Source organism: Plectropomus leopardus, chromosome 14, assembly GCF_008729295.1.
Source record: "Plectropomus leopardus isolate mb chromosome 14, YSFRI_Pleo_2.0, whole genome shotgun sequence".
In the NCBI taxonomy this organism is placed as follows: domain Eukaryota; kingdom Metazoa; phylum Chordata; class Actinopteri; order Perciformes; family Serranidae; genus Plectropomus; species Plectropomus leopardus.
The window spans coordinates 17,149,211-17,175,010 of record NC_056476.1 but is presented as its reverse complement, the minus strand read 5'-3'; the positions used below and the strand labels follow the sequence as shown (position 1 = coordinate 17,175,010).

The window sequence follows — 25,800 nt, the reverse complement described above, 5'->3', positions numbered from 1 at the left end:
GTATTTTTTATTTTTTTGTTTGATTGTTGTTTTCATTTGTTCTTTGTCTAATTATCATCTAATTTTCATCTATTTTTTCATCATTTCTTGCTAATTTCTGGGTTATGTCTTCTAATCTGCTCATTGCTTGCTTTCCATGTTTTTAAAGGAAAGCAAGCCAGTTTGCCCACCTTTCAAAGGGTTCAACATGTGAGGACATCCTCTGTGACAGATACCTATAAAAAACTGTCAAAGAGACCAAGTAATCCCACATTTAAATGTATGCACTAATCTTTGTGATTTAGCAGTCGCTTTAACACGCCTGTGTACTTTCACACTTCTTCCTAACTGGAATCAGTGCAAACAAACAAACATCACTTTGTTTCATTTTTCCAACGAAGATGTCCCAACGCGCTCCATGTGTCAGTGGACAGGCCACGCAACATGTCGTTTGTTTGAAAAAATGCTCGCCTTGACTCAATTTTTTTCAAAGCTTTACAGATTTCCAACCTGTTTGGGAGCAAAAGCAAGCTATTACTTCAGCCCAATCAGGACTCAGTAGGCTTCCGTCAGTGTTTGTGCTCATAGTATATGTGACCAATTTTTTCTCGTGTGTACAGTGGAGTATTGGGCTGCACGATTTGAGGAAAATATGCAAGAAGTGATAGTTGTGTGTGTGTGTATGTGTATATATATATATATATATATATATGTGTGTGTGTGTGTGTGTGTATATATATAATATTTACATTTTAAAGTGCAGTTTTTTACTCTCTTTCAACTGACAAAAATCCCTGAGTTCAATATCAGAATCTTTCCAAATGTGTTTGATGTGCAAATTTACATTGCAGTGACGATTAAAAAAAAAACAAAACATTGTATTGTGCAGCCCTAGTGTAGTAATGCACTATGTTGTGATAGTCCACCAACAACTACACTCTTATAGTGGTATGCTGGTTGCCAAGCAACTATTTTTGATCCAAAGACTAGTATTTATGCACTGTTTCTGAGAACTGGAGTATTCTCCAGCTTTGGGATTTTTGTCTTTTCAGACACAGTGACTCTTCTCAGCTGTCCTGCTATAATCAGACAAATCTACTGAATAATTCAGGTTCCTTTTTTGTTTTGTTTTTGACATCTAAGCACAGAATGACTTGTGTCAGTAGCTCATGTCTGAAACTGTCCATAGAGTCAAATTGTTAAGGACCTTAATGAATTTCTGTTTTCCACCTGTTATGGAAAGGAACTGTTTTGTCATCACATTTACTATAAAGAGTAATAGGAACCTTCACACTATAAAGGAAGGACCTTAAAAAATAAACAGTAAATTACTATTATGCAAGTTGATGATATTTGTAGCATCACTTAGCTTTGTGTTAGAGTTTGTCTTTTATAGTCTATGGGTTCCTTCAGGGCTTTTCTTCCTCTGAGTCTCCAAGACACTCTTTTTGGACTTTTTGGAAAAGAGCCCCATTATGCTTACCTTTAGAGCCTTAAACATGACTACATAACATCTTGCATCATATAGCTTTTAGGTATTTCTGATATACCTATGGCAGGTTCTATTTAAGACTGATAACTTTCAGTTCATTTTAGGGCAGAATAATGACTGTTACTTTTGTCTTATTTTTCAGGAAAAGAGGAATAGAAGTTGTTCAGGTAAGTAGACAAAATCTTTTTTCTTATGCTGTTTTTTTTCTCTTTGTTGTTTTGTAACATGAACATTTTGAGCAGTCATTGTTTTAGTTGGGAGGTCTTTCCAAAAAGCTAGCCTATGTCTTTGATGAGACATAATTTTATTCTGACTCAATGCTGAGTTTCAACCCAAACATTTACTACACATACATTTTTCAGATTTCTGCTTGAAACTACTATCAGTAGTAGTACTATCATCAGCACAATATGGCCACTCTGTAAACTCTGTAGTACAACAGAGGGATCTAATTAGGGCACTGGCTACTCATTCTGTGAGAGCTGAGTTGCGAGTGTGTGTGGTTGAAAATTTTTAAAGCCAGGCTGCAGTTGTAAAAGTTACCACAGTATCTGACATCAATGATAGCAATATTTTCATTATATTAAGTTGCATAAACACGAGCAACTCTTTCCAGATGACTAATTATATCCATGTCAATGTATTCTGTTTAATGTGGATCTATAAAAACAAATAATGGTATATACTCAATGTATTGCGGCTTATTCCATGTAGGATGTATAAAATGACTATATCGCAAAAATCAAGTATAAATTGTCACATCTTTTTTTTAAGCCACAGGCATAAGTATATTTATCTGCAGGGCCCCAGATCACTACTATTTACATTTTCGACCATGGAGCACTAGTGCTACTTGCAAATATTAATCATATCTGACCTGGAAAGATGTTAGTTTGTGTCCCACTTACAGTGAACAAATCATCACGCTTAACGGCGCTGCAGTAACAGTTTAACTTAAGGAGTTAAATGGTGATGTCAGCAGACGAGGCATGTGTTTTGTATATTCGGGGCTCTGGACTGCAGCTATTTAGGCACATTTTCAAACATGGACCACCCGTGTTACTTGCAAATACTATTAATTTATAAACTGGAGAGCTGTTAGTTTGTTTCCAGCTTTTACAGGCGTTAAGTTTACAGTTTAACTCTCTGCTAACATGTAAGTGTGAACAAAAGCTTCCAGTTAACAGCAAAAATGTCGACAATTCCTGCTCAAGACGAGCAGGGTGCTTCAAAACACAAGCACCAGTGGTTGTGCTTTTATTTATTTAATTCGAACAGTGCTTTATTTTTCTTAATTATAACATTATTTTTTTGTTTGCTTTATTGTGACAGTAGCTACTTTATTGTTTAATAATTTTGTATTTTAGCAGTCAACAGTAGTTTAGAGGAGATTTCAAAATGTTGAGACATATATCTTGTGTTACGATATAGTCTAAAAAATATCCTTATTTTACTTTAGCGCCACATCACCCAGTCCTATAATGGTCTATCTCCAGTAATTACTTAGCTTAAGTCAAAGAGGGGTGTTCAGTTATGTTCAGGTAAATACACGCCCAAGGAAAATAAAAGCTGCTGTCGTTAATGGATATTGGACTCAGTACAATACACTGAATTAGTAAACACATCACATACAGCAGCATAGTAACAATTGTTACAAAGTCCTGGGAGCTCAGTGTTGATAAGTGCTTGTCAGTTAAAGTGCTCTCTGCAATTGAGGAGGAAATCATCCAGCTTTTTCTGTCAGTCTCTTCCTCTATTTTTCTTTTTTAATGCCGTCTCTTGTCCTCTTGTCTGGGGGCCTTTTCCCCCCTTTTGCTTTGAGGTTATTTTTTTCCTCTCTCTATGCTAACGATATCAGCACACCCAGAAAGAGCCCTGTCCTGGGAATAGTCCCAAAGTAAGCAGGGCTTTGTTTCCCACTGTGCATTCAGTCACTCCTGGGAGAGTAAGTCCTCACAAATCCTGAGCCAGGGGTACCCAGGGACTGGAACAGCCCTGGCCTTCCCCATAACTCCTTTCTCCACAACCACCTGTTGAGATTTTTCCCCCTCTTACAAATCAGCATCAACTCTTTCTTGTTTTTAGTTTAGCTGTTGTCGCCAGTTGAGGAAGATCAGTCTACTCAAACTTGCAGAGGTATTTGTTTAATTCATACCGGTGACTGGGCTGCCCGAGATGCACCCAATGCCAGTCAGTGCCTGTACTGTCATGGCTGCATCAGAGCGGAGATAATGGTGGCCGTTGTAATGTTTTGGCTTTGCTATACAAGTCACAAAGCTGTCTTCTCCTATTGCACTAGTACATTCTGAGCCCAAGCAACCCAAAGACTTTCCCTCAGACCGTCACTTTGCAATCAGTGATGCAGCTTCAAATGCCATGTGTTTGAAACCTTGCTATTATATATGTCTTCTCTTGTATGTCTCGTCCTTGAGGCCCTGAGCCTAATTTAACTAGTGCCAAAAGACAAATTTCCACATTGAGAGTGTAAATAATGTTTTGTTAGAGACGGAGATAACAACAGATGAGACAGGTGGTAATAAAGAGCACATCATCGAAAGGAAGCGGTGGAACAGTACAGTAAAACTTTTGCGGCACTGCTAATGCTTCAAAATAAAAATTGTGTTTCCTTGCAAATTTAGTGTTCAGCTGGAGTGTTTTTCATGTTTTATTCATTTATTTTTTTAAGCTTTAAGGGTAGGTGGGAGTGTTGCTGTCTTGTGGATATGAAGTCCATTTAACCTTCTCTTGAAGGCTGAAGGCAGAAAATAGCTGCAGATTTATCTCTTGCAGCCAACTGAATCACCTAACCTTGTCCCTGTGGTCTGACGGACTAGCTGATCGTGACCATAACAACTCAACCTTGGGATATCCAAGGATGAGTTATACTGAGGCTTTTCTTGCAGGATTAACCAATAGGTCATGTTGTTGTAAGCCATATTATAAGCCAAGTCAGTAATTTGTTTTCTGTCGAAAACACAGATTCATTGGAATAATAGCTGTGTGCTAGAACGGCAGAACTTGGGGATTTTAGATTGTTTGTCCGAAAAGCTAGCAGCATGAGGATGTTACCTTGTTCTCAGGATATTGTGTTGTGCACTTTTTTTTATTAATGTCTGACATGTTAAGACCAAATGTTTATAAAATATGTAATACAGAACATAATAGTCAGAGTAATCAGTTATGAAAAGAATTGTAACTTGCAGTGTTGAGGAGATATTTATCATAACAATGTGGGTAGTGTGTATTACTCAACCATGGTAAACCTTTCTTCATCTTGCCAGCTCCCAGATCTCCCCACTCTGTCTCCAGTTAGCCCGGGGTCATTAAGTCCAAAAATTAATCTTTAAATCAAGTTTATGTTACTCGGTTGCCTAATTCTGGCCTAAAATGTTTTCAGAAACATATTTAAGTACACTATCAAGCTCAAATACCAGTTTGCGAACAGGAGATGGGCACCACACTGTTTTCTGTATTGTGAAAAACGCAGGCTGAATAGAGCTCAAACTGGAAAACAAGCAGTGCTGATCAAATATGAATCAAGATTCTGTTACTGTGTTGCATATTTCTTGCCTAAAATGTTTTTAGAAGCAAATTTTTGCTTACCTGTTTTAGCTGTACTATGAGATCGTTTGTTACCAGCAGGCCACAATATTGTTCTCTGGACGAGCTACACGCATTACATCAATGCAATTACATCAGTGCATTCTGGTAGTTGTAGGTTTTCTGCCTCTTGAGCAAAAGCAAATGCTGTGTTTTCTGGTCATGTTGAACCAACTTAAAAAGTATTTGCATCTTTTTACCGCATCTTTCTGCTGCAGCCCAGTTTTATGAAAACACCATCTGTCCAGCAGTGAAATACTTTGATAAAATCTGCTAAATCATACAATTTTTAAGAGGTGGTTAAAATGCTGTATAGATACTTCACACAGCATTTCCAACTAGTGATGTATGGTATTTGCCACCAGAGGTTGGACCTTCCAGAGGATTGAAAGTGATTATGACGTCACCCTGTGTGAACAGATCTTTGCTAAATCTGGTGGCCCTAGGGAGCTCATTTTATATTTCCATTTCTAGTGTGGGAAAACCACATGTATGGACTGACAGAAGGGGAAAGGAACAGATGGTCCTTTTGAATGACTTTACACGATGGCTCCTTTAGCCTCCAGCATCTTTCCACTCAAGCTCTTTTTTTAAGCAGCCCATTATCACGCTCACCTTGTCTCATCCCTCCATGCTTCCTCTCCCTCCTCCGAGTGATTTTGTAACAGCTCATCAATACTGACCCCATAGCCCTGAGCTCATGAAAGCCATCCTCCTGGTGCACCGTACATTAGCTTGTCTGTATCACAGAGCTGATGAGATTAACTCACCGGGCTCGGCCTTGAAGAAGCCAATATTCGCTCTCCGAGAGAGAACCCATCACAGCAAATGGCCATCGTTTGAGTGGGCTGTCCACAGAAAATTATTGAGTTACTGTTTTTATAATATGGTAAGTGCCCAAGAATTTAAAGTTAATTTCCGGCATGGTACTGTATCTCACCCACATATTGATTTTTTGGAGCCTGACAAACAACATATTGTCTTTAGATGGTATTTATTAGTCTACCAGTGTACCACCATTCAAAGAAACCTAATTGGTGGCCATTATTTGTAATTAGTAGAGAAGTATGTTGTATTAGGTGTCTTAAATTCAAGTCGGGAGATGATGATGAATGAGAAATTCATCATTTTGACCAACATGAACATGAGTTATGATGGATCATGTCTCTCTTATCTCTAAATATACATAGCCAATCTCAATAGACCTTATAGAGATCTGAAGTCTATTTTCTTCTGAAGTAGTTCTTTTTCATCCCCCAAATTTATACATTAGCCAAAAATGTCTTTAAAAGAAGGTATCAAAAATGTCTGTTCTTGAAGGTATACTGTGCAGGAAACTGTTAGCAAACCCCTGATTCACTCTTGTTTGGTGTTTTGCTCTGCTGTGTTTGCTTTTTTGAGTGCTGTGTCACTCGGTTGCCTGCTGCTGGCACCTAGTTGCTAACTTTTTATAAAGCCTCAACCTCACTTGAGTTCTTTGGGGGTACAGGCTTATAAACATCCCAAACACAGATAATATGAAAATAGTTGAATCACAATCACAATCTAGTTGATCACAAGTGATGTGTTTTTTTATGAAAATCACCTCATTGTATATCTTTATGCTACCTACTAAGTCATTTAAGCCATGATCATTTCATAATTTCTTATCTAATATTATACTCAACAAAATGTATTAATTGATTAATGTGGAAAGGATTCCTCTTCATCTTCCAGAGCACACTATAGTCAGCAGTGAGTGCTCCAGGGAGAACTCTGTTAACCTAATGAGCTCCCAGTTTGACCTTCAATATGGTTTTTGGATGGAGACTGCTAGACATGTTGATCCCCTCTCATGTTACTCTTCTACTTCATGTAAGGTGTGGCAAACAGCCACAGTTTGTCTCTGACACATATGTTTCACTAGGGTGTCGAGTGCCGCACGCCATACTAAATAAATCATTTATCACGTCTGTCTGCACTCTGGGCTAGTCTGACAACAAAGCGAAAGCCAGGTGAGGTTAGATCCAGCTGAGGGCAACCAAAAAGAGACATCTAAAGGATGAAGCAGAAAACCTCAACAGGGCAGAGACAAATAACGGCTGCAAACAATGGTCGATATATGTTCACTGTATTTGTACACAGTTATTTTTAGAAGCTCAAGTACACATGTGAGCTCTGTCTGTGCTACTTACTCAAAATCACCATTCTTAAATTTCCCTGGGGTATAGCTTGGGCCCACCACGGAGCTACATCAAAGCTGAAAATATATTGGCCCTGACCTACCCTCTCCCTCCAGGATCCAGCGTGTTTTCTGTGCTGTCCATCACCACCATGGCCCACTGCTAGCACTCTGTCCCAGAGGGACTTGCAAAGACGTCAGCTGACATTTCTGCTTTTAGCATTTAGCAGGACATCAGTGACTTTACTGCTGGGTTTTTGGATGAGCTCTAAAGCCGGGTCACTCTGTTTACGCACGGGGAGAGGAGAGTTTCATCCTCTGCGATGTGTCTTTGCCAGTGGGTGTTGACCCCCGCGATGTAGAGTCCTGTTTTTGTGGAGGGGCCAGGCTGTGGATGGGCCCTCTGTGTTGTGTAAGCAAGAGATTAAAAGCCAAGCCTCAGCGGAGAGGAGTACAGACAAATTCCCTTTCACCCGCCTCTGCCACGCTGACTCTGCTAGCTAAACAGAAGAGCAACCACTTCGTTTTTTTACCAACATGCTGTACCTCGTGTCACAACTGCTGTTGTAATGTTACAGACCCAGTTATAGTTTATCCACAGGTGACAACACATTTTACGAGTGTTGACTTACAAAGACAGTGCTATTAAGGTCATGGCAGCATACTTACGTGTTTTATTCATCTGCCATATGCCACACTTCTACCATCTACCACGTGATTCCTGATAAACCAGCTCGACGCTGAGACACTGAGTCACCAAAAGGTCTGCAGCAGTGCCTCAAATGAACTTAAGTTTCACTGGCCGAGGGGACGATAAGATGAAAAAATCCACCGGCCAGGCACATTTGTTACCAGCCAAAATAATGAAATTTCCCTTTTTAGTAACATATATTTGTTCCAGTACATTGCCTTAAGATAATAAGGTTTAATGTTGAATACAAACTTAAAGAAGAGAACAGAGCAAGATAAAGCAATTGTATTTAATATTTTGATCAATAGTTAATATACTCAAGCATGAATACAACTGAAGAAGTCCTGATCTCAAAATTCTACTGAAGTATTTGCCATTAAATGTACTTCAGGATAACACATAGAAATAAATTTGAAGGTTTTGTTAGCCCATCTTATGCTTAATTATTTTAAACCTAGGCTTTGTCTTTTTAGTTCATGCAATTATACTGGCTGATTCTGATGAAATATTGTCAGCTTTGCATATCCTGAAAATGGTTGTTGAGTATTACTTAATGTCTGATTGCTACAGTGCATCATAACATTTATCCACAGTTTACTGTGTAAATACTGTATCAGCCACTGTCTTCTACAGTTATTTCTGCTGCAAAAGAAAGATTTTGCAATTGTCTGATTTATATGGAAAAATAAAAAAATTCACATACTGGGATAGATTATTGTATCCATATCACCCACAGCTAAGACCTCCCTTATCCACACTAGTGCAGATGCAGTTGATTTTAAAATGTTGTGTCTATTCTAGCAAACCTGCTAGGCTCCCTGGATGCTTTCAGCCTTGTTGCCTTGTGTACATTTTTACAGCTCGTGTTGGCATATTGCTTTTGAGCTGAAGGGCGTGCTTCTACAGGCAGGAGGAATGGAGCATGGAGGAGAATGAGATCCAGCAGCGTTAAGATGGGCAGGGAAAGACTTGCCGTGTTGATGTAGCATAATGAGCTCTTTAGGAAATACAGCTTGACTTGAACATTACAGGGTGTGTTGGCATTTGTTTGCGTGTAGACTCTATTATGTGTCGTATAGGTTGTGCCGGCTCAACATAGAAACACCCATATTCTGTGCTGTGCCTCTGTTCAAACAAACCTACTACAGTTAGACATTTTGTTTTTCCTGATAGTCCCAGCATAAAGAACACGGTATCTAAATGAACTGATATTTAACAGATTTACCACCCTGTGCAATTGACTTTTCAGGGCATCACCAAGGGTATGCTATTTAGTCATCTATCCATCACACTTCTCACAATTATTAACCAGGAAATGTTAGCCTAACTGACAGGTATACTGCGGCCAACCCTAAACCAACTGAAACTCTACACTTCTACAGTTCTTGCATTGATCCACATCAGTGTGATTAAGGCGTGTTCGCTCTCGGTATGCGTACTGTCTGGACAGTACAAAGGACAGTGGGGTCCTGCCCAGCTCTGGCTTATTTGCACAGGTGTTGCTGAGTTGTCTTTTGTCTGTAGCGATCAGGTGATTGTCATTTGCTGATTAACTAATGGTTTAGTGTATGACTGCATTACACAACCACAGTACTATAACTGACACAATAAGCTCTTTTTGACACACTCTTGTCAGTGCAGTGGGTGTTTGCTCTGGTTTCGGTTGCTTTGTCTTTTAGTCTGATCAAGCAGGGTTCCCACGGTCTTGAATGCTTGGAAAAATCATGGATAGGTGTTGCATGTAATAAAATAAATTACATGAATGTAACATAATGGTGAATTTATATTCTGTAGCTGCCAATGTAACATACCTTAAATATGCTTCGACATGTAACATTTTGGTTATACTTTTGTTTATTTTTTCATCACTAACATTTCTTAATTTTTTCTTCCTCATTCCAATGTCTGCTTTCATGTATGGCGACTAGACGTCAGATGATTTTATAAGCACTTTTGGCTTGAGGGGAGGAGCATACAACTTTAAATGGCTGTATTTTGCATTTATTTCACCATTTTTTTTCTTTTTTAAGAAAACATGCCTTCCAAACCCAGGGCCCCCTGGCATGTTTTCTTTTTAAAAAAATTCCAGATTTTTTGTTTTTAATTTCCAAGTCTTATTTAGTTCAAGATTTATTTTAGTGGAGTTTTTTTTTGTTTTGTTTTGTTTTTTTTGTTTTAGAAAACTTAAAAATCTTTGGAGTTTTTTGTTTGGAGGGGGATTTTTTTCTTTTAAAAAATGTTTGGCTTTTTAGTAGGGCAGTATTAGTAGGGCAAGAAAAAAAATGGGGTCCTTTGAAAGTCATGGAGAAGTTTTGAAATTCTGTACATGATAGTGTGTGGGAACTGAGATGAAGTCATAATGTGCTATTAAATTATCTGGTTGAGTGTTTGTCTTATGAATCAAGACTGCCACAATTGTATGAAAAAACCCACAGCCCAAGCAAGATATTTGGGTTTCAGTAATGTTTTGCCTAGCCACATATTGAAGGCTGCTTTATTTCTCTGCCTGTTTGTCCTTTCACACAACACTGCCTCATAAATTCAGAAGGTCCTTTATGTAGCGACCAAAAATGCAGCAAAGAAAGCACTTTCAAGTTCAGGCACCCTCAGGTTTTTTATCTTTAAAAGTTGTCTGTCACGCTCAAACCTAACTTGAACCCTTCGTCGCAACAAACTGGACGCATTCAGCCAAAATTTAGGCTTTTTGTAAAGCTGACTTTCATCAGCAGACGACTCAACATTGGTTGCTAAAGCCTGGCATCTCTCCATCTCATGTAATGTTGCTACATGCGTGTGTGTAAGCGCTGACCTACATAAGTCTTATCTTACTTGGAGAGCTGCTTTGACTACTTGTGAACTACTTGGCCAGTGCAGTCAGTCTTTCGGCTGCAGTAAACTTCAAACGAATGTTAATTTGGCATTTTCTCAGAGGCTGTCGAATATGCTCAGCGAGACTGGAGGTCTGGCCAGAGGGAGAGAAAGTTTGTAACTCATAGTAAAATAGATGACACCAGAAATAAATCCTGATGGTGTAATTCAAAACAAATACAACATAAACTCTGGCTGCACCAAAGTTAGAGCTATAAATAAAAGAGGGGGAAGAAGATTTAGAGTCAGCCCCATTGCTGTTTTATAATCAACGAGGCAGAAAACAAAATATGTTTGTTTCCGAGAGCAGAACTATGAGATGGGGGGAGACGTTAATCTTTTTATATCGACAGATTGGAAGTATAAATGAAGAGGGCAGTGGCAGATTGATGATTTCCTAAAATTAGTGGTCTCTTTTTTAAAAATACCCTCTCATCATGTTTAAAAAGCTATCAATCACACTGAAAAAATAGTTTTAAACCTCGCTGAGACCCTCCATAGGCCCTTTTTTGTCTTTTTTACGGGACACAGGGGATCTTTAGGGAAGGACAGCAGGTCAGCAGTATATGCCCTCAAATAAGTACATAAAATACATCCTCTGAAAGCAGGGAATGTAAAGATTAATGCAATATGGAGTTCAGCACTCTGTCAACCTTTTTTATGTCATAAATATGTTTTAAACATTGTGTTCTGGTGAGGCGTCCATTCAAACTGTAGATATTTAGGTTATTTAAGGGCTTAGACCTCTACCATTGATGTATATGATGGTCATTCCCAAGGTCAGTTTTGTCTCACAAGTTGTTGCAGCAATTTTGGGGTTGTTACCATTTGTTACACAGATTTGGTGCTACATTGAATATCTTCTTACCACTTGAGAACTGATAAGAATGGTTCCACATTAAGATGCCACGACCTTGAGGAGCACCACTGAAAAACCCATGATGTGATTTTGTGTCAAAAACTTTTGACATATGGTGATTTCTATAAGAATTGCATTTTTCTGTCATTGGATTGGGAGCACCTCTGTTCTGGAAGCTGCCTCGAAGTCCTTATATTTCTTAATATACATATGAAAGCCATACATCCTCTGAATGCTCCAGGGGCCAGATGCATAAACAATATATACGCACAAAAACCACATGTATGCCTTTTCTCACACACAAACTGGTATTTATAAAGGAGGAATATGCGCACGCATTCTTCAGAAGTTTTAACTGAGATAGCAGCGCGTAACATTGTTCTAAGGTTGTTTGCCAAATGCACTGATTGTGCTTGATATGTTTTTTTTTCCAGCTTACACTGTGTTCTCTAAAATGCAAATCATAGGCACATTTACAAAGTGAATCTTAAATTATTCATGGGTGATACATTTTAGCATTATTTTTATTTACATAAATCTCCCAGTTAATTATCATTTGATTTTATCATGTGGAGCCGTTTGTTAAGTTAGTTTCCACATAAGGGCTCTGAATGAATCACTGGTCATCCCTTTCACCTTTAATCATAGTGACGATCAAGATTTCACCGTAACAATGATTTGCAGAAATGTTTTGAATTAGTGGAATGGACGTGCGTAATGACAGCTGCTCTGGCGCTGTTGGAGAATTTCACCAATGCAACACTGTCGGTGAAATTGCACTTTCTCTACTGTATTTGTCAGCGACAGGTCTAATAAGTGCTGGAGGGGTGTTTCTACATCCACTTATGATGAACTGTGGGTGTGGACATGAAGCTTGTGCCTGTTTGCCCAGCGCCACAATGACTGAGAATTATGAAACAATCAGGCATACACACAGCTTTATAACTTTGATGAAAATAATGTGTATGCTTGTTTCTGTCTCTGTGCATACACACAGTTTTAGTCTGGAATCTACACAGAGTTTTATGCACCGTACAGTGGGTAAAAGGGAAAACATAAAAATGTAAATTACGTAAGTTTGTCAACCAGCTGCAGGCAATAGTACTACAACATTGAAAAATATAAAAATATTGTCAAGTTCTGACTTGAGGCCTGAACAAACTGTTGCGATTTTATTAAACTTCGTCTATAGGTTGGAAAAAAAACCCTGTCATACTGCTTTAGCAAACCGTTACACACTCTCACTCACACTCACACTCACACACACACCCCTGCCAAAGATTTTAATGAATTGAACAAATGCTAACAAGAATCAAATTTTCATTTAACACTGGCACATTTGTATTACAGTGACTTTCCACTGTAGTTTTATAAATGCACCAAAAAGCAGCTAAGACACACTTCTGGCTGTTTTGAAATAAATAAAATGATTTTTTTTTTCTTTTTTTTTTAAATTGGCCTTTTTTAATGGGTGACTGCCTTTGTAATCCATTTCTAAGTGTGATAAATGAATACCTGAGTGTATGTTTGCACCATAACCCTTGACTCATGGCTCTCTCTCTCTCTCCTTAGCTGGACCTCAGCCAGCCTCTGGAGGAGCAGGGTCCCCTGGACGTCATCATCCACAAACTGACTGATCTCATCCTGGAGGCTGACCAGAATGATTCACAGGCTGTGCTGCTGGTGCAAAGAGTACAGGTATGCATCCTTGTCCTCCCTCATTTCCCCAAAGTATTTATAAGTGATGCGAAGAACACAAGTACTGAGGTCTGGAAAAGTGGGTCATATGAAATTGATCATTTCCACCTCTTGGAAAACCTGGAAGTTTTACACATAATTTGGAAATAATGTGCTCAACCCCTCAAACATTTACTCAGTTACACAATTTATTTAGGTATGGAGATGTATCAAAAACCTCTTAAAACAAAGATTTAAAAAATTATATTGCATGTCATTGACCAACATGTAGCTTTAGTACCGAAGATAGTCTATAACAGAAGATACCTCATTACAAGCTGTTCCAGTGATACGAAATGGTATTCTCTTCTGGTCTCCTAAGTGGGCGTGGTCGTCTGTGCATGCATACCCCCACCTCTGTTGGAAGTGTAGTAATAATTGTGTAGCTGGATTGAATATGAATCAAAACAATACAACACTAAACACTAAATTTAATGTTTTCTCCTCATTTTGACGCTGGTTTTTTTCTTCTTCTAGCTTAATTTCTGATGTTAACCAACATTAGTTGTTTCAAAATGTTGCAAGAGTAAGTTGCAAAAACAGAGACATAGTTCAGTTTCTCCAGATTTGTCTGTCTGAAAAAATGCCATTTCAGTTTTATGTTTAGAAGGGCCACGGTTTGTGACAAATGGGTCCAATATTTACTTCAGTGACTTTTCCCATTGGAATGGATAGACTGAGGGCTGCTGCTAGTCTCCACATGAAAGAGAGAGGAAATGAATCTAAAGTGAGCCGTCTCAGTTTATCAACCAGCTCTGGTAGTACCAAGTATTTAAAACTGTGAAGAGTGAAAGCTGGCATACAATGTCTGGTCAGGTTTATTTAATTATTCACTCAGTCTTTGACCAGTTAGTTTCTTATTTAAATTATATCATGCCACATTGTCAGTGATGGTAAAAACCAACCCCAGATTCATCCTCTATTGGCATTTTGCCTAGCTGTATTTTCAGTTTTCAGTGCTGCTCTCTTGGATGGAAACTATCTAAGGTCAGTGCCTTTATATAAAGCCCTGACCTCACCTGCATGCTGTGGGGTTATTTGCTCATAAACATCACAAATACAGAAAATAAGAAAATACAGTCAGATGGCAGAGTCTCTGCCGAAACATATACACCCACACACTTGTAGTGGTTCATAAGTAATGATTGATAGGGATAACTTACGTATGAATCCATACATTGTTTTTATGAAAATGCTGGATTGTTTGTTTGTTTTTCCTGTTTTAGATTGGTTTTTTGGCAAATTTCTTGTATGTCTGCTTGTTTTAAGACAACACAGAATATTGAAAAGTTTTGGCTTCTTTGAAAAATATAAATACCTTTAGCTACAAAACCTTTTTCATTTAACAAAGTGTTATAACAAAGAATTTAAAATTATACCCAACTCAAGTCTCACACACAACATTTACATGATCTGGTGAACATATGCCCCAGCCTCTGTCAGGAAAGATGACATGGAACATTAGCTAAGCTCTCTAGATACACTTGAAAGGAGGAAAAAAAAGTGAGACATAACACAGCCACACTGCTTCAGGCAACAAAATATTTATGGATGACAGGATTTTATGTTTTTGTGTAAATGTTCCAGTTCAAGGAATCAAACAGACAAACCAAAGAACCTTAACTTAGCTCCAGGAACATAAAGGACAATAGCAGCTATATTTGAGCATATGGTGACTCATAAATGCTTCTTTAGGAGTTTTCCTTGTTCTTCCTAAAGTGAGAAAACTCTCACATGGACAGCAGGTCACAGCTGCAAATGTGGCACTGTGAACACACTACAGAAGACTGGTGTGTGTGTGTGTGTCTGTGTCAGTGTGTGCGCGTGTCTTTGTATTCATTAATCTAGCAGTGTTATAGATGGTGTGAAAAGTAATTTTGCTCCACCAGCTCTCACTCTATCTCTGTCTCTCTGTGAATGACTCAGAGGAGCTGTAATCATGATCAACATCGCACAATTCTGTCAACGTGTTCCTGACTGCTCAATTAGGAAAGACAAACAGGAAGTTGGTGTGGAGCAGTCACGAATGCAGCAGAACCTGGTCAATATATGAACACAAGGCTGCATTTGCATGCTTTTATGTTGCATTAGGCCATGTTGAAATAAATGCACTCGTCTTGTTTTATTGTAAAGAATTGTGCGAGTTTTGATCCCCATCTTCGACAGAAAGCAACACTGGTGATCATGTAACATTATAACTTTCATGGTAGTTGGTACAAAATATCACCATGCAGCTTTAGTGCTGTATCATCGCTGTGCTTCGATATCATACGTTGCAGCTTTTCAACATTTACAATGTTCACAGCTTTCTAGCAGCAATGCATAGCCATCATCTCTAATGGTTGAATTGGCACTCATTTGAGAAGGTATAAAAGAAATGGACGTAGCCACGGTGACATTGCGCGTTGGTTAGAGGACTTTTGTTTTTAGCCCCACTTTGGAGCCAGAAGTGACCATGTTTGGACGAGAGGAGGAAGCTGTGAAGGAAGGCATTGCTACGCCTCTATCCTGATTGTTATCATGGATCCCAATGCATTTTTTTGGCAAGTTCCGCCCTACTGTGTTATGATTGGCTTGTACTAGCCCTTCCCATGACCTCTTTGCCCTAATTGCTTCCGACTTCAAGCCAATCACAGCACAGTCCCAATGCTTTTCCACAATAATGGCTGATTGATAGGTCAACCACAATATAGGCAGTCCCTAAAGCATAGCCCGTTTTATCTTGTTTTCCGTTAAATAGGACCATAATTTACAAAATGAACATTATGCTCTATTCAAAAAGACTTGAAACAAGAGATTTAAACCATAAACTCATTAGGAAAGTATTTACTATGTTTATAATTCAAATGAGAAGTACAGTAATTTTCTCATAGACTTCTATGCATCCACACTATTTTTTGTAACCAATAGGGTCGCCCCCTGCTGGCCCTTAGAAAGAATACAGCGTTTATGCTCTTCCATGTCGGCTTCACTTTTCAGACTCAGAAGCTACATCCATTTCCTTGAAACACTTCATCTGAAAGACAAAGGCTGTGCACCACTTGCCTTTGGTTGGGACTAAATGTCGTGTAGTAACCAAAATGTGGCCTGTTTGTGTCTCGCAGCAGCCAGGTTTTCTCTCAATGTAGAGTTGAATATAGACTCCTACACTCAGAGCCTCACCAAACAAAAACACACATAAAACACACAAAACAAAGACACACTGTCACAATTATTTGATATGACACTAGATAATAGATTTATCATTTGAGTTACTTATTGATTTAAAAGGCCAGTTATTTTTTTGTTCATTAACACAGCGCACTTTGTTGACCTCTAAATCACTATTATTCCAGCAGTTTTCTTAACCAGCTCAGTGATTACATTATAGACCTGCTTTTATTGCTGCTGCATCCTTTAGCCCTTTAGGGGATCCTCAAGGATCCAGTGTATCCTGCTCCTAACTTAAGATCTCCTCCCGGCCTGCTGTGAACTAGGGGTGTGTCACATCATATCGTCCATGATAACACTGGTCTAATTTTTAATATAAGAAAAAAACATATTGTGATAATGGCAATATTTCGATTTGTTTACACAATTATGTCATACTGTTATGCAAGCACAACAACAATCATGGCCAAAAGCAAAATGGCTACTTTAAATTTTTACATATTAGGTACTGTTTAGATGTTTAATTTGTGGTTGATTTTATTTCGTTGCACTATTTATATTTTTTTATATTTATTTAGTATTTTTGAGTTGCTGCTGTTTTTGTTTATAAAACTAAAGAAATGAGAGATAATTGTTTTAGTTTTTACTAAACTATTTGGTAAAAACTATTACATTTGTGTTGACATGTAACACTTTAACACCTATTTTGTTGCAGTGGTTGTTTTTGAAATTAATAGTAAAATATTTTTTAGTATTTTTTCATATCGTCAAGAATATTGTTATCGCAAAAATACCCTGGAACATTGTGATATTATTTTAGGTCCACATTGTCTAAAAATCACCTGGGCAGGCTTTTCTCGATGCAGAGGAACAGTTTTCTAGTCCAACATAGTCATTCTTTCACTGCCCGACTAAAGCTTGTGACTGCAGATAAAGGTTGGATCAAGTGTTAGCTGGTAAATTAACAGCTCACTTTCTGGCTCAGTCCTGTCTGTGCCTCTTCAGCTCTGGCTATTTACCTGAACACAGTTGTCATCTGTGATTACATTTTCTTGAGATATAAGCCTTGGCGCATTTATACTATGACACATCTGTGATCATAAATAACCTTTTGTGTGTTGGAGGGAATAAGCCTTCCTCTCTAAATACCTCTGTTTGAAACAAAATGTCAGGCCGTGATGCGCTCTGGTGATTCAGTGGCCTGAGGTGTGAGCTGTGTGCACAGTGGACCTGGGACAAATATTATTAGCATGATTTTAGAGCTGTAGATCATTGCAGTAATCTGTTTAGGAGGCTGTGGTTAAGGAACAGTTAGTTTGCTGACCTTTGAATCTTATAATTTCATCTTTGCTATTGTCAGCTACCTAAAAATTGTAATGAATAAAATGGTAAGTTATGCCATAACCTGATAATAACAGCATTTGGGAGGCAAAGTTGCAGTTATAGAAAGTTATTGGCATTTGTAAACAGGGTTTTTGTTCGTCTTGCTGCCATACAGGTGCTACAAACATAATCAAAGGTTCTGGACACAACATTCAGGGCATTAATATAATAGCACACAACTATTTACAATTTAAATGCAAATTGGAGGAGTAATGGTGTCCAGACCAGAGAAGCTCTGCTTGCGCTGTTAGCACAGTTAACTGCTAGCCTCCAGCTCAGCCACCTACATGTTGAGAACTGTGTGCAGACAACGTGAATCAGATGTGAATCAGAGAGTACAATTTGACTTGACATGTACGCTAAATAAAGTGATGTAATAAGACGTGCATTTACATGTCCTTCCCAAAGCATTTAATCAGAATATGGTACCACCTGTTAGTACAGTTCAGCGGTAAGTATTAGATGTGTCAGCCAGGTTGTTTTCTGTTTTCTGTTCTGGCCAGTTAAATGAGGTGCTTACATGGGGCATTTTTATTTTGATCAGGCTGTTATTCTCATTAAAGGGTTCCCACGAACCCTTAAAACGTCTTCAAAGGCATTACATTTATTCAGTTAAAATAAGGCCTTAATTGGTATTAAAATGTCTTAAATTGATCTTTAAAAAGTCTTTAAATGCTTTGACATTGGGAGAAAGATATTGTGAATCATTTTTTTCTGACAATGCAGTGTAGAAACTCAAAATTATTTGTTATAGGCCCATTAAGTTTGTTTTTTTTTAATTCAACATCATGCAGATCAGGATAAAGCAACCAATCAGATTAAAAATGAACAAGCTTTTTTAAGGTAAACCAAATGGATAGTTGAATATATATATTAATTGTGCTCCACGTTTTCCACTCTCGTGGAATATTAGACTCCATGTAAACGCATTCGGTGATTCACTCTGAACTCTCCCTACAACTCTGAGGTCTATTGTTTGCTTCTCTGTAATCTAGAGCTCATGTTACCCAAGCTGATGTCGTAAGTCACACCCAACTGGTTGTATTTCGCATAAGTGCTAAAAAGTATTTCCCATTTCAGGTTTGATGCTTGTGGCATCGCAGACATGGCTTTCAACCAGTAGTACAGATTAGATCCTCGCTGACCATATTCTCTGAGATTTTGAACAGCTCTTTTTCCCTATGGAAACCGATCTGCCCGGAAAAATGAACAGAAAATGTGCAGCCTTAACACCTACTCTCTTACACCCACACTGACATACGTCTGGCTCTTTTCCTCTCCAACACCTGCTGGCCAGCGCTCATCTCCATCTCACCTCCCCCTCTTGTCTGTGTTTAAATGCGATACTTCTTCTGAGATGCAGAAATCAGCAAGCGACGGTCCTTATCAGCTCAGTATTCCTCTAAACTCCTGGATGATTAGTTTGGATTTATTTTTTGGCGGAAGCCAGTTTGACTTACATAACCGCTCAACTGGCTTTGATCAGCATTGCCCGTTAGAGCCTGGCAAATCCTACAGATGGGTCCTCCATGTCAAGGCAAAGACATTTGTTTACATGCTGCGTGCGTCAGTGTGTGTATGTATAATACGAACCAGTTCACGAAAAGGCATTTCCTTCCGTGCTGTATGTGTGTGGCTGATGTCTGACATTGTTGTGCGTGTTTAATTTCATGCTAACGTGTATGACAGGGCAGCCGTGGTGTTTTCTAAAGGGCAGTGATGTGAACAGGCAGGCTGTATGTATAATGTGCGGGCCAGCCAGCTCCACCTGACAGCGTTTGTGAGTCATTAAAAATTGCTCAGAAGGGACGATTGGCAGAGAAATCCACAGAGCAGAGATGGATATGAGGAGAGCATGGAGAGCTGTGGAGTAGAGAGGAGGTTGTGCAGGGACAGAGCCAGAGGAGAGCCGACAAGAGAAGAGAAGGGGAGTGCAGTTATGTAAAATAGCAAATCTCACGCTGACCTAACAGCCGGCCATGCAGAGATGTAGTGATGTAACCTGCACAGACCCGCTGGCATACATCTAAAGCTCTCTCCAGCTCTCACAGATATACAGAGTGAGGCATGTGACCCTTCAACTCAGTGTTTGTATTTGTAGTTTGCCTACTTCAATATGTTTGTTTAACATTTCTAATCTGTATGGATCTATTTGTGTGCGTGTCGTGTTATGGCAGTAGGTTGGTTGGGGTGTGAAGCCACATGTGCTGGTGTCAAGCTTCTATTTTTGCACATTCGCACAAAATTTTGGGTCGATACTTATACAGATGTTTAAACTCATTATTTGGATGATAGCCAATATAGATACCAATATGTTTTTGTGGTTGTTTATTTTGTTTTTGTTGTTATTTATTTCCCCTTTGTGCCAGAGAAACAAAGGAATCTTTATCATTATTTAAAAAAAAAAAAAAACCCAACTGAACTGTTCATCTGGCCCTTCATAACAATATCTATGAATGAGCACAAATTTAATCATACAGATTTATGAAACAACCTTTATTATAACTTACTTTCACATGAAAAACATTTTCATTGGAAAAGGCCCTTTTGTATATATAATATACCATAATTCCTTATCCAATATCTTTTTATATTGCCTTTAAAACATCAGCATTTTCTCATTCAAGCAACTGTATTTAATGTCACCAAAAAACAAATTTTAGGAGACTATATTTCAACACACCATGATAACATTATTCACCTTCTCTCGGCAGCAGTTAGTTCCAGCCATTGACTGTTGTTAAATAGCTCTCCTCCTGCCGATTTCAACACAGACTTATTGTTCCCAATTTATCCTTATCAGGGAAAAATAGGGTGTGTCCTCTGATGTGACGATAGCAAGTTTACTGCATCCTTCTGTGCTGAAGCTTTCACGGGGAAGATCTCTGTCCGTCCTTCACACGCTTTCAATTGTCCTGCGGACGCAAGCTGCAATTAGCCATCTCATCACACAACAGTGAGATCACAGAGCCCATTTTCCAAACAGTCATATGCAGATGTGCCAGTGACAGTCAACCATATCAAATATCAGATGATACCAATGTTTGGCCAATAAATCGGTGCATCTCTATCATTACTCTGTCAGTTATTCTCTGATCAGTGGATTAATTGTGTAATCTTAATTCTTTGAGAAAATTAGAGAAAGTCCACAGAAACATCCTTAGCAGTAACGGAGAAATTACATTAAGAATTAATTGTTTTTTTGTTTTGTTGACAATTAATTTCAATTAAATAATCTTTTGATAAATTAATTGTTAATTGATTACCTACACAAGCACTTGAGCAGAGTTGAGTTGAGCAGCCTGTCATATTATTAATCATGTGTGGATAGACGTTTGTGTCGTCTAATTTCTCTGTTCTGTTTTTTTTTTTTTTATATGAACATACATTTTTATTAATTTTTTTAAAGAAATGCTTCAAATATTTGCATCTTTGTGTTTCAGGACTACATTGATGCCCACCCTGAGACCATCGTCCTGGACCCCCTTCCAGCCATCCGAACTCTGCTGGACCGCTGCAAGTCCTACCAGCTCATCCACAGGATAGAGAGCTGTATGCAAGGTAAGATGTTTCATGTAACTTAGTGACACTTAAGCATATCAGTCTCACACTAACTGGCTCTAATAACCATATCAACATATTGTCTAGTTCGCAACAGACAGCACAGGTAGTCACTACATCACCAAGCTTTCAGCACCACTTATTTCAGATGTTTGTGAGGTAAACATATTTTAAACTAATGCAGTCCAATACAAAAGCCATGCAATTAATTCTACCTTCATGAAGTTTATAGTATTAGAGGGGTATTGATTTGATTTTACTGTCATCTTGGCAGCTATAGCTCTAGTGCTGTTGAATAATACTGTGTAATACTTTGAAGTGTTTTTAATATTTTAGTAATTTGGTAGAATGACTATTAGAAACTCCATTAAGTGTAAAGCAGGACAATGGTACTATAAACTGGAGCATCTAAGATGTCCATAAAGCTAATCAGAAACAGTTTCATCAAAAACCAGATGTTAAAAGTTAATAAAGATAGAATTTACTGCTGGACTGTTGTGTAAGATTACATTCATTTTCGCTCTGTGTACTTAAAATACTGTTAACAGAGTGTGGGTTTTTTGGTTGTTTTTTTTTTTCTGCGTCACTTTGCCGTGTGACCCGGCTCTTATTCTGTGTATCAAGTCAATACACAAGAGTGTCATGGGTTCAAATCAAGCAAACACCATTAATGTCTCTGTTCCCAGTCCTTATTATGACATAAAAGCAGAAGTTGCCTAAAATAATAAAGGAACTGTTGATTCCATGGACACTACTCTCTACCTTACATAACGTGTGTCTAATCTTATTAAACGGATGGAGTCGTGTTAACTGCAGGTTCTCTGTCTTTCCTCCACACTTCCAGAGGGGGACACATGGATAACATATGACGGCGCCATCGCCTCTCTTTTGAATTATGTTACTCCGTGCTTCTGAGCAGATGTTTAATTCCTGCCGGCGGGGTGCTGTGCTGCTATCGTAGTTCCTCTCCTCCCTTTCACGCGACAAATACACCTTTTTATTTCCCCCTGCCTGAACCCATCCAGCTCTACGTAGGTTTCTCGTTGATGGATCAGAACTCGCTTCCCGGCAACTTCCACCGTCACAGAGATCATAAACTAATCAGCTGGAGGTGTCTTTTGGCAGGAGGCAGAGAAATTCAATGACGACAGGAGCACATTCCCTACCCACACTCACTGTAAACACACCTGTGACTCTTCCACGTTTCCTTTTACCCCATACATGGCAGGGAATGTAAACCTTTTAAGCATTACTCCACTGATCGTCCGTGACTCTGCGAGGGGCCGCAGTGTGGTGTCAGAGCAGAGGCGTTTCAGCATGTCGGCAGTGTCATTAGTTTCTTAAAATAGAACCGCAAGAAAATGTCTTTTTATCCAAACAGACATGATGGATGTTACGTAACAGACTATAAGCTGCGTGGCCGTCTTACTGTGTGTATTAGGTTTGAAGAGGAAGATGGCTCACTGGCTGCATTTATAGGAAGCTTTTCTTTTTCTTTTTTTACTGCTTCCATTAATGCAAGTGTCGCTCTTTGCTCACACTTAGGCCTGCATACCAAACCTCCTTGACAGTTGCAGTTGGTTTAGACACAAACGTGGACTGTGAGCCATTATAATCCTACACCACACCACTGTGAGTGTAAAACAGCATGTGACTGAAGATGAATGTACTTTCTTCAGTCAGAAAAAAAGAGTGACTAAGAGAACTGGGTTAAGGGTAGAGTAAAAAAGTGTGGAAAGTCTACCTTGCTTTCTTAGGCACAGCCACTTCCTCTTCCTTATCAGCGGAGGCCATGGAGTCCTGGAGCAACTGCCAAGGCAACCCAGTACTAAAAGGCCACAGAGCCTACCTAGCTTCACAGTCTGCATTACTCAGAATAGTCCTCAATAGGAGGAAGCACTCGAGATGCGCTTTCTCTGAAAACCTTATTTTATCACTTGAGTGGTCTCTCCATGTTAAATAGCCCTAGTCACAGATTACATTTAGCTTCTCTGAACTGTTTAAATTAATATAAACTTAAGTACAAGATTTATCTCATCTTAATGATATACTTAATAGAGAGTAGCCAAACAGGGGCCACACAAGCGCTAATGGATCAGTGTCACGTATTCATAGTTGTGCTTATTGAAACTTTGGCGTTGCTCTGTTTCGGTTTTGTGTTTCCTATGCGAGTCCGAGCAAGGTAACTGTTTATGTTACTTAGTGGAGTCCACTGGTTCCTGTGTATGTTTGAGTTTTGATATCACGGACTGTTTTTACAGACGGAAACCGTCGTCAAGTCAACTCTTCTATTAAACAAATCCTCTCAGTGTTTTAAGCTTATTCCTCTCTCCAGCTCAGGATGAAAGAATTTTCCCAGAATACAAGAGGATTCCTTGGGATCAAACTGAAACCTTTCTGGGTTTATTCTTATATTAATCAGACTGTCTTGATGTCCCTGTGAAAGCATTAATCCACGCCTCTGCACGGACATAACAGAACAAGTGCCCAGTTTATGTGAGTGATCAATATTTAATCATAGTTGCAGCATGAGAAAGACAAACACTGAGACACTACCCGAACACTCATCCAAGCCCAATAAGCCGAGTGAGCAGCCCCACATCCTGTCAGGTACATGACGGTGCTTTATCCCAATCGTTAAAATGATGAATATCTCATCAAAGTAGGATTTACCTTTTGTGAGAAAACTGTCTAATTTTCCTTTCAAAATAAATGACTCATAATTGTAATTGGAGTTTAAGCCTTATTAGAGTGAGATATTCAAAATTGCATATCTCTCTGAGCATAGCCGCCATTGAAGTTCAATTTATAATATTGAAAATCCTGCTGCTTAGCCTCGGGAGGGGGACGCAGAGAGAGCAGCGAGAGAGGATGCTGGGGTTTCTAGGAAACAAGCTCTAAATAGCAACAGGCAAGTTCAGCCTTCCACCTAAACAGAACTGCACTATATGAAGCTTCATGTAAGTTGTCTCTCTGTCGTTCTGTGCACCTAATGCCTCAAACCAGAGGGAACATATGATCTAAATCTTAGGCCTGTTAAAGAATTTCTTCTCTGTTTATTCTCAGACACACCAGTTGTTGCCTATAAGTTTGGAGTTTATTTGCATGCATGAATGTGATGTAACAGAGCGGGCGGGGGGGGGGCTGTGCGGCGGATGTCTCGATGAGATAAAAGAAGACGAGACACAAAAAAAGCAGTGTAACTGGATAATGACATTTAAAAAGCATCTCCCGTAAACGTCGTCCTCGGCTCCGCTTGGTCTGCTTTGAGCATGCAGTGTTTAGACAGAGGCAGAGATTGATCCTCCCCTCCACCCCCTTATCCCTAAAGCGTCAACCAGAGCCAAGCATGCATGCTATTACAAACTTGGCCACACGCTCTTATCCACCATTCCCTGCTCTCTTTATTATAAATCCTGAACTCGGAGCTTGAAATGTTTTCCGTTTGACAAGGTTTATATTCTTTTGATGGTTTTTTGTTTGACAAAATTTAGCGCCATCAGTCTTTGGGAACTTGGTGATGTAATGGGGATATTTTCCCTACCAGGCTTGTTTTCTGATGCTGCTATTCCTGTCCTGGTAAAATAGCAGCCGTATGATGAATGTGGCTGTGGCCAGTACACAGATGACTGATGGGTAGCCCTCCGGGCTTCCTGTTACGAAAAAGTGACTGGTTGCGGAGCCAACTCTGGAAGAGACCCAGCTGCACATGAAAAGGTTGTAGTGCATAGAACAAGTATCTGCCTGTGAGAGAGAATGGGAGTATTCTGTGTTTGTCTGTCATGTAATAGCAAAAAAAAGAAGCATTTAAACCATGCCTGATCAGATTGAAATGCTAATTTATTCCTTTTTGGAGAGAAAAAAAGAAGTGTTCTTATTAGGACATTAGTTTCGCACAAAGTGGTCAAAGCACATGTTTAGCAGCAGAGGAGCAATTAGCTGAAAGGCATAACAACAACGTGGATACTTGAAGGGTTATTCCAGGTTAATAACGTAACTTAAGTTATCATTTCTATCAGTTCTGATAATGATGTGCTCACCCAAGTCATTGATGTGATATTGAAACATGGCAACATTTTTAAAACGAACGTCAAACAATCAGACAGGTTTTAAACAAGCCAAAATTGATACAGATTATTTAAACCAAAGAGTTTGTATCTCAGATGTCAGTAATAATCCCTCATCCAGCTGATGCTGGATGTCGATCTCTAAACTCCAATGCATGTTAACAACATACAGGACACAAGACAATTCCTTTCCAAAGAAAATTAAAACATCTTAAAATCTACTTTAAATAGACTGGTTTAAATTAGGGGCGG

General features: G+C 38.9%; 1 protein-coding gene across 1 annotated transcript in view; it reads left to right on the top strand.

The window, feature by feature from the left end:
• itpk1b (inositol-tetrakisphosphate 1-kinase b) overlaps positions 1–25,800 on the top strand; it is a 42,423-nt gene that overhangs the window by 5,547 nt on the left and 11,076 nt on the right. Inside the window, exons 3-5 of the mRNA XM_042500934.1 lie at positions 1,614–1,638; positions 13,223–13,348; positions 21,364–21,481. Coding sequence (XP_042356868.1) covers positions 1,614–1,638; positions 13,223–13,348; positions 21,364–21,481 — 269 coding nt within the window. The remainder of the gene's footprint in view (positions 1–1,613; positions 1,639–13,222; positions 13,349–21,363; positions 21,482–25,800) is intronic.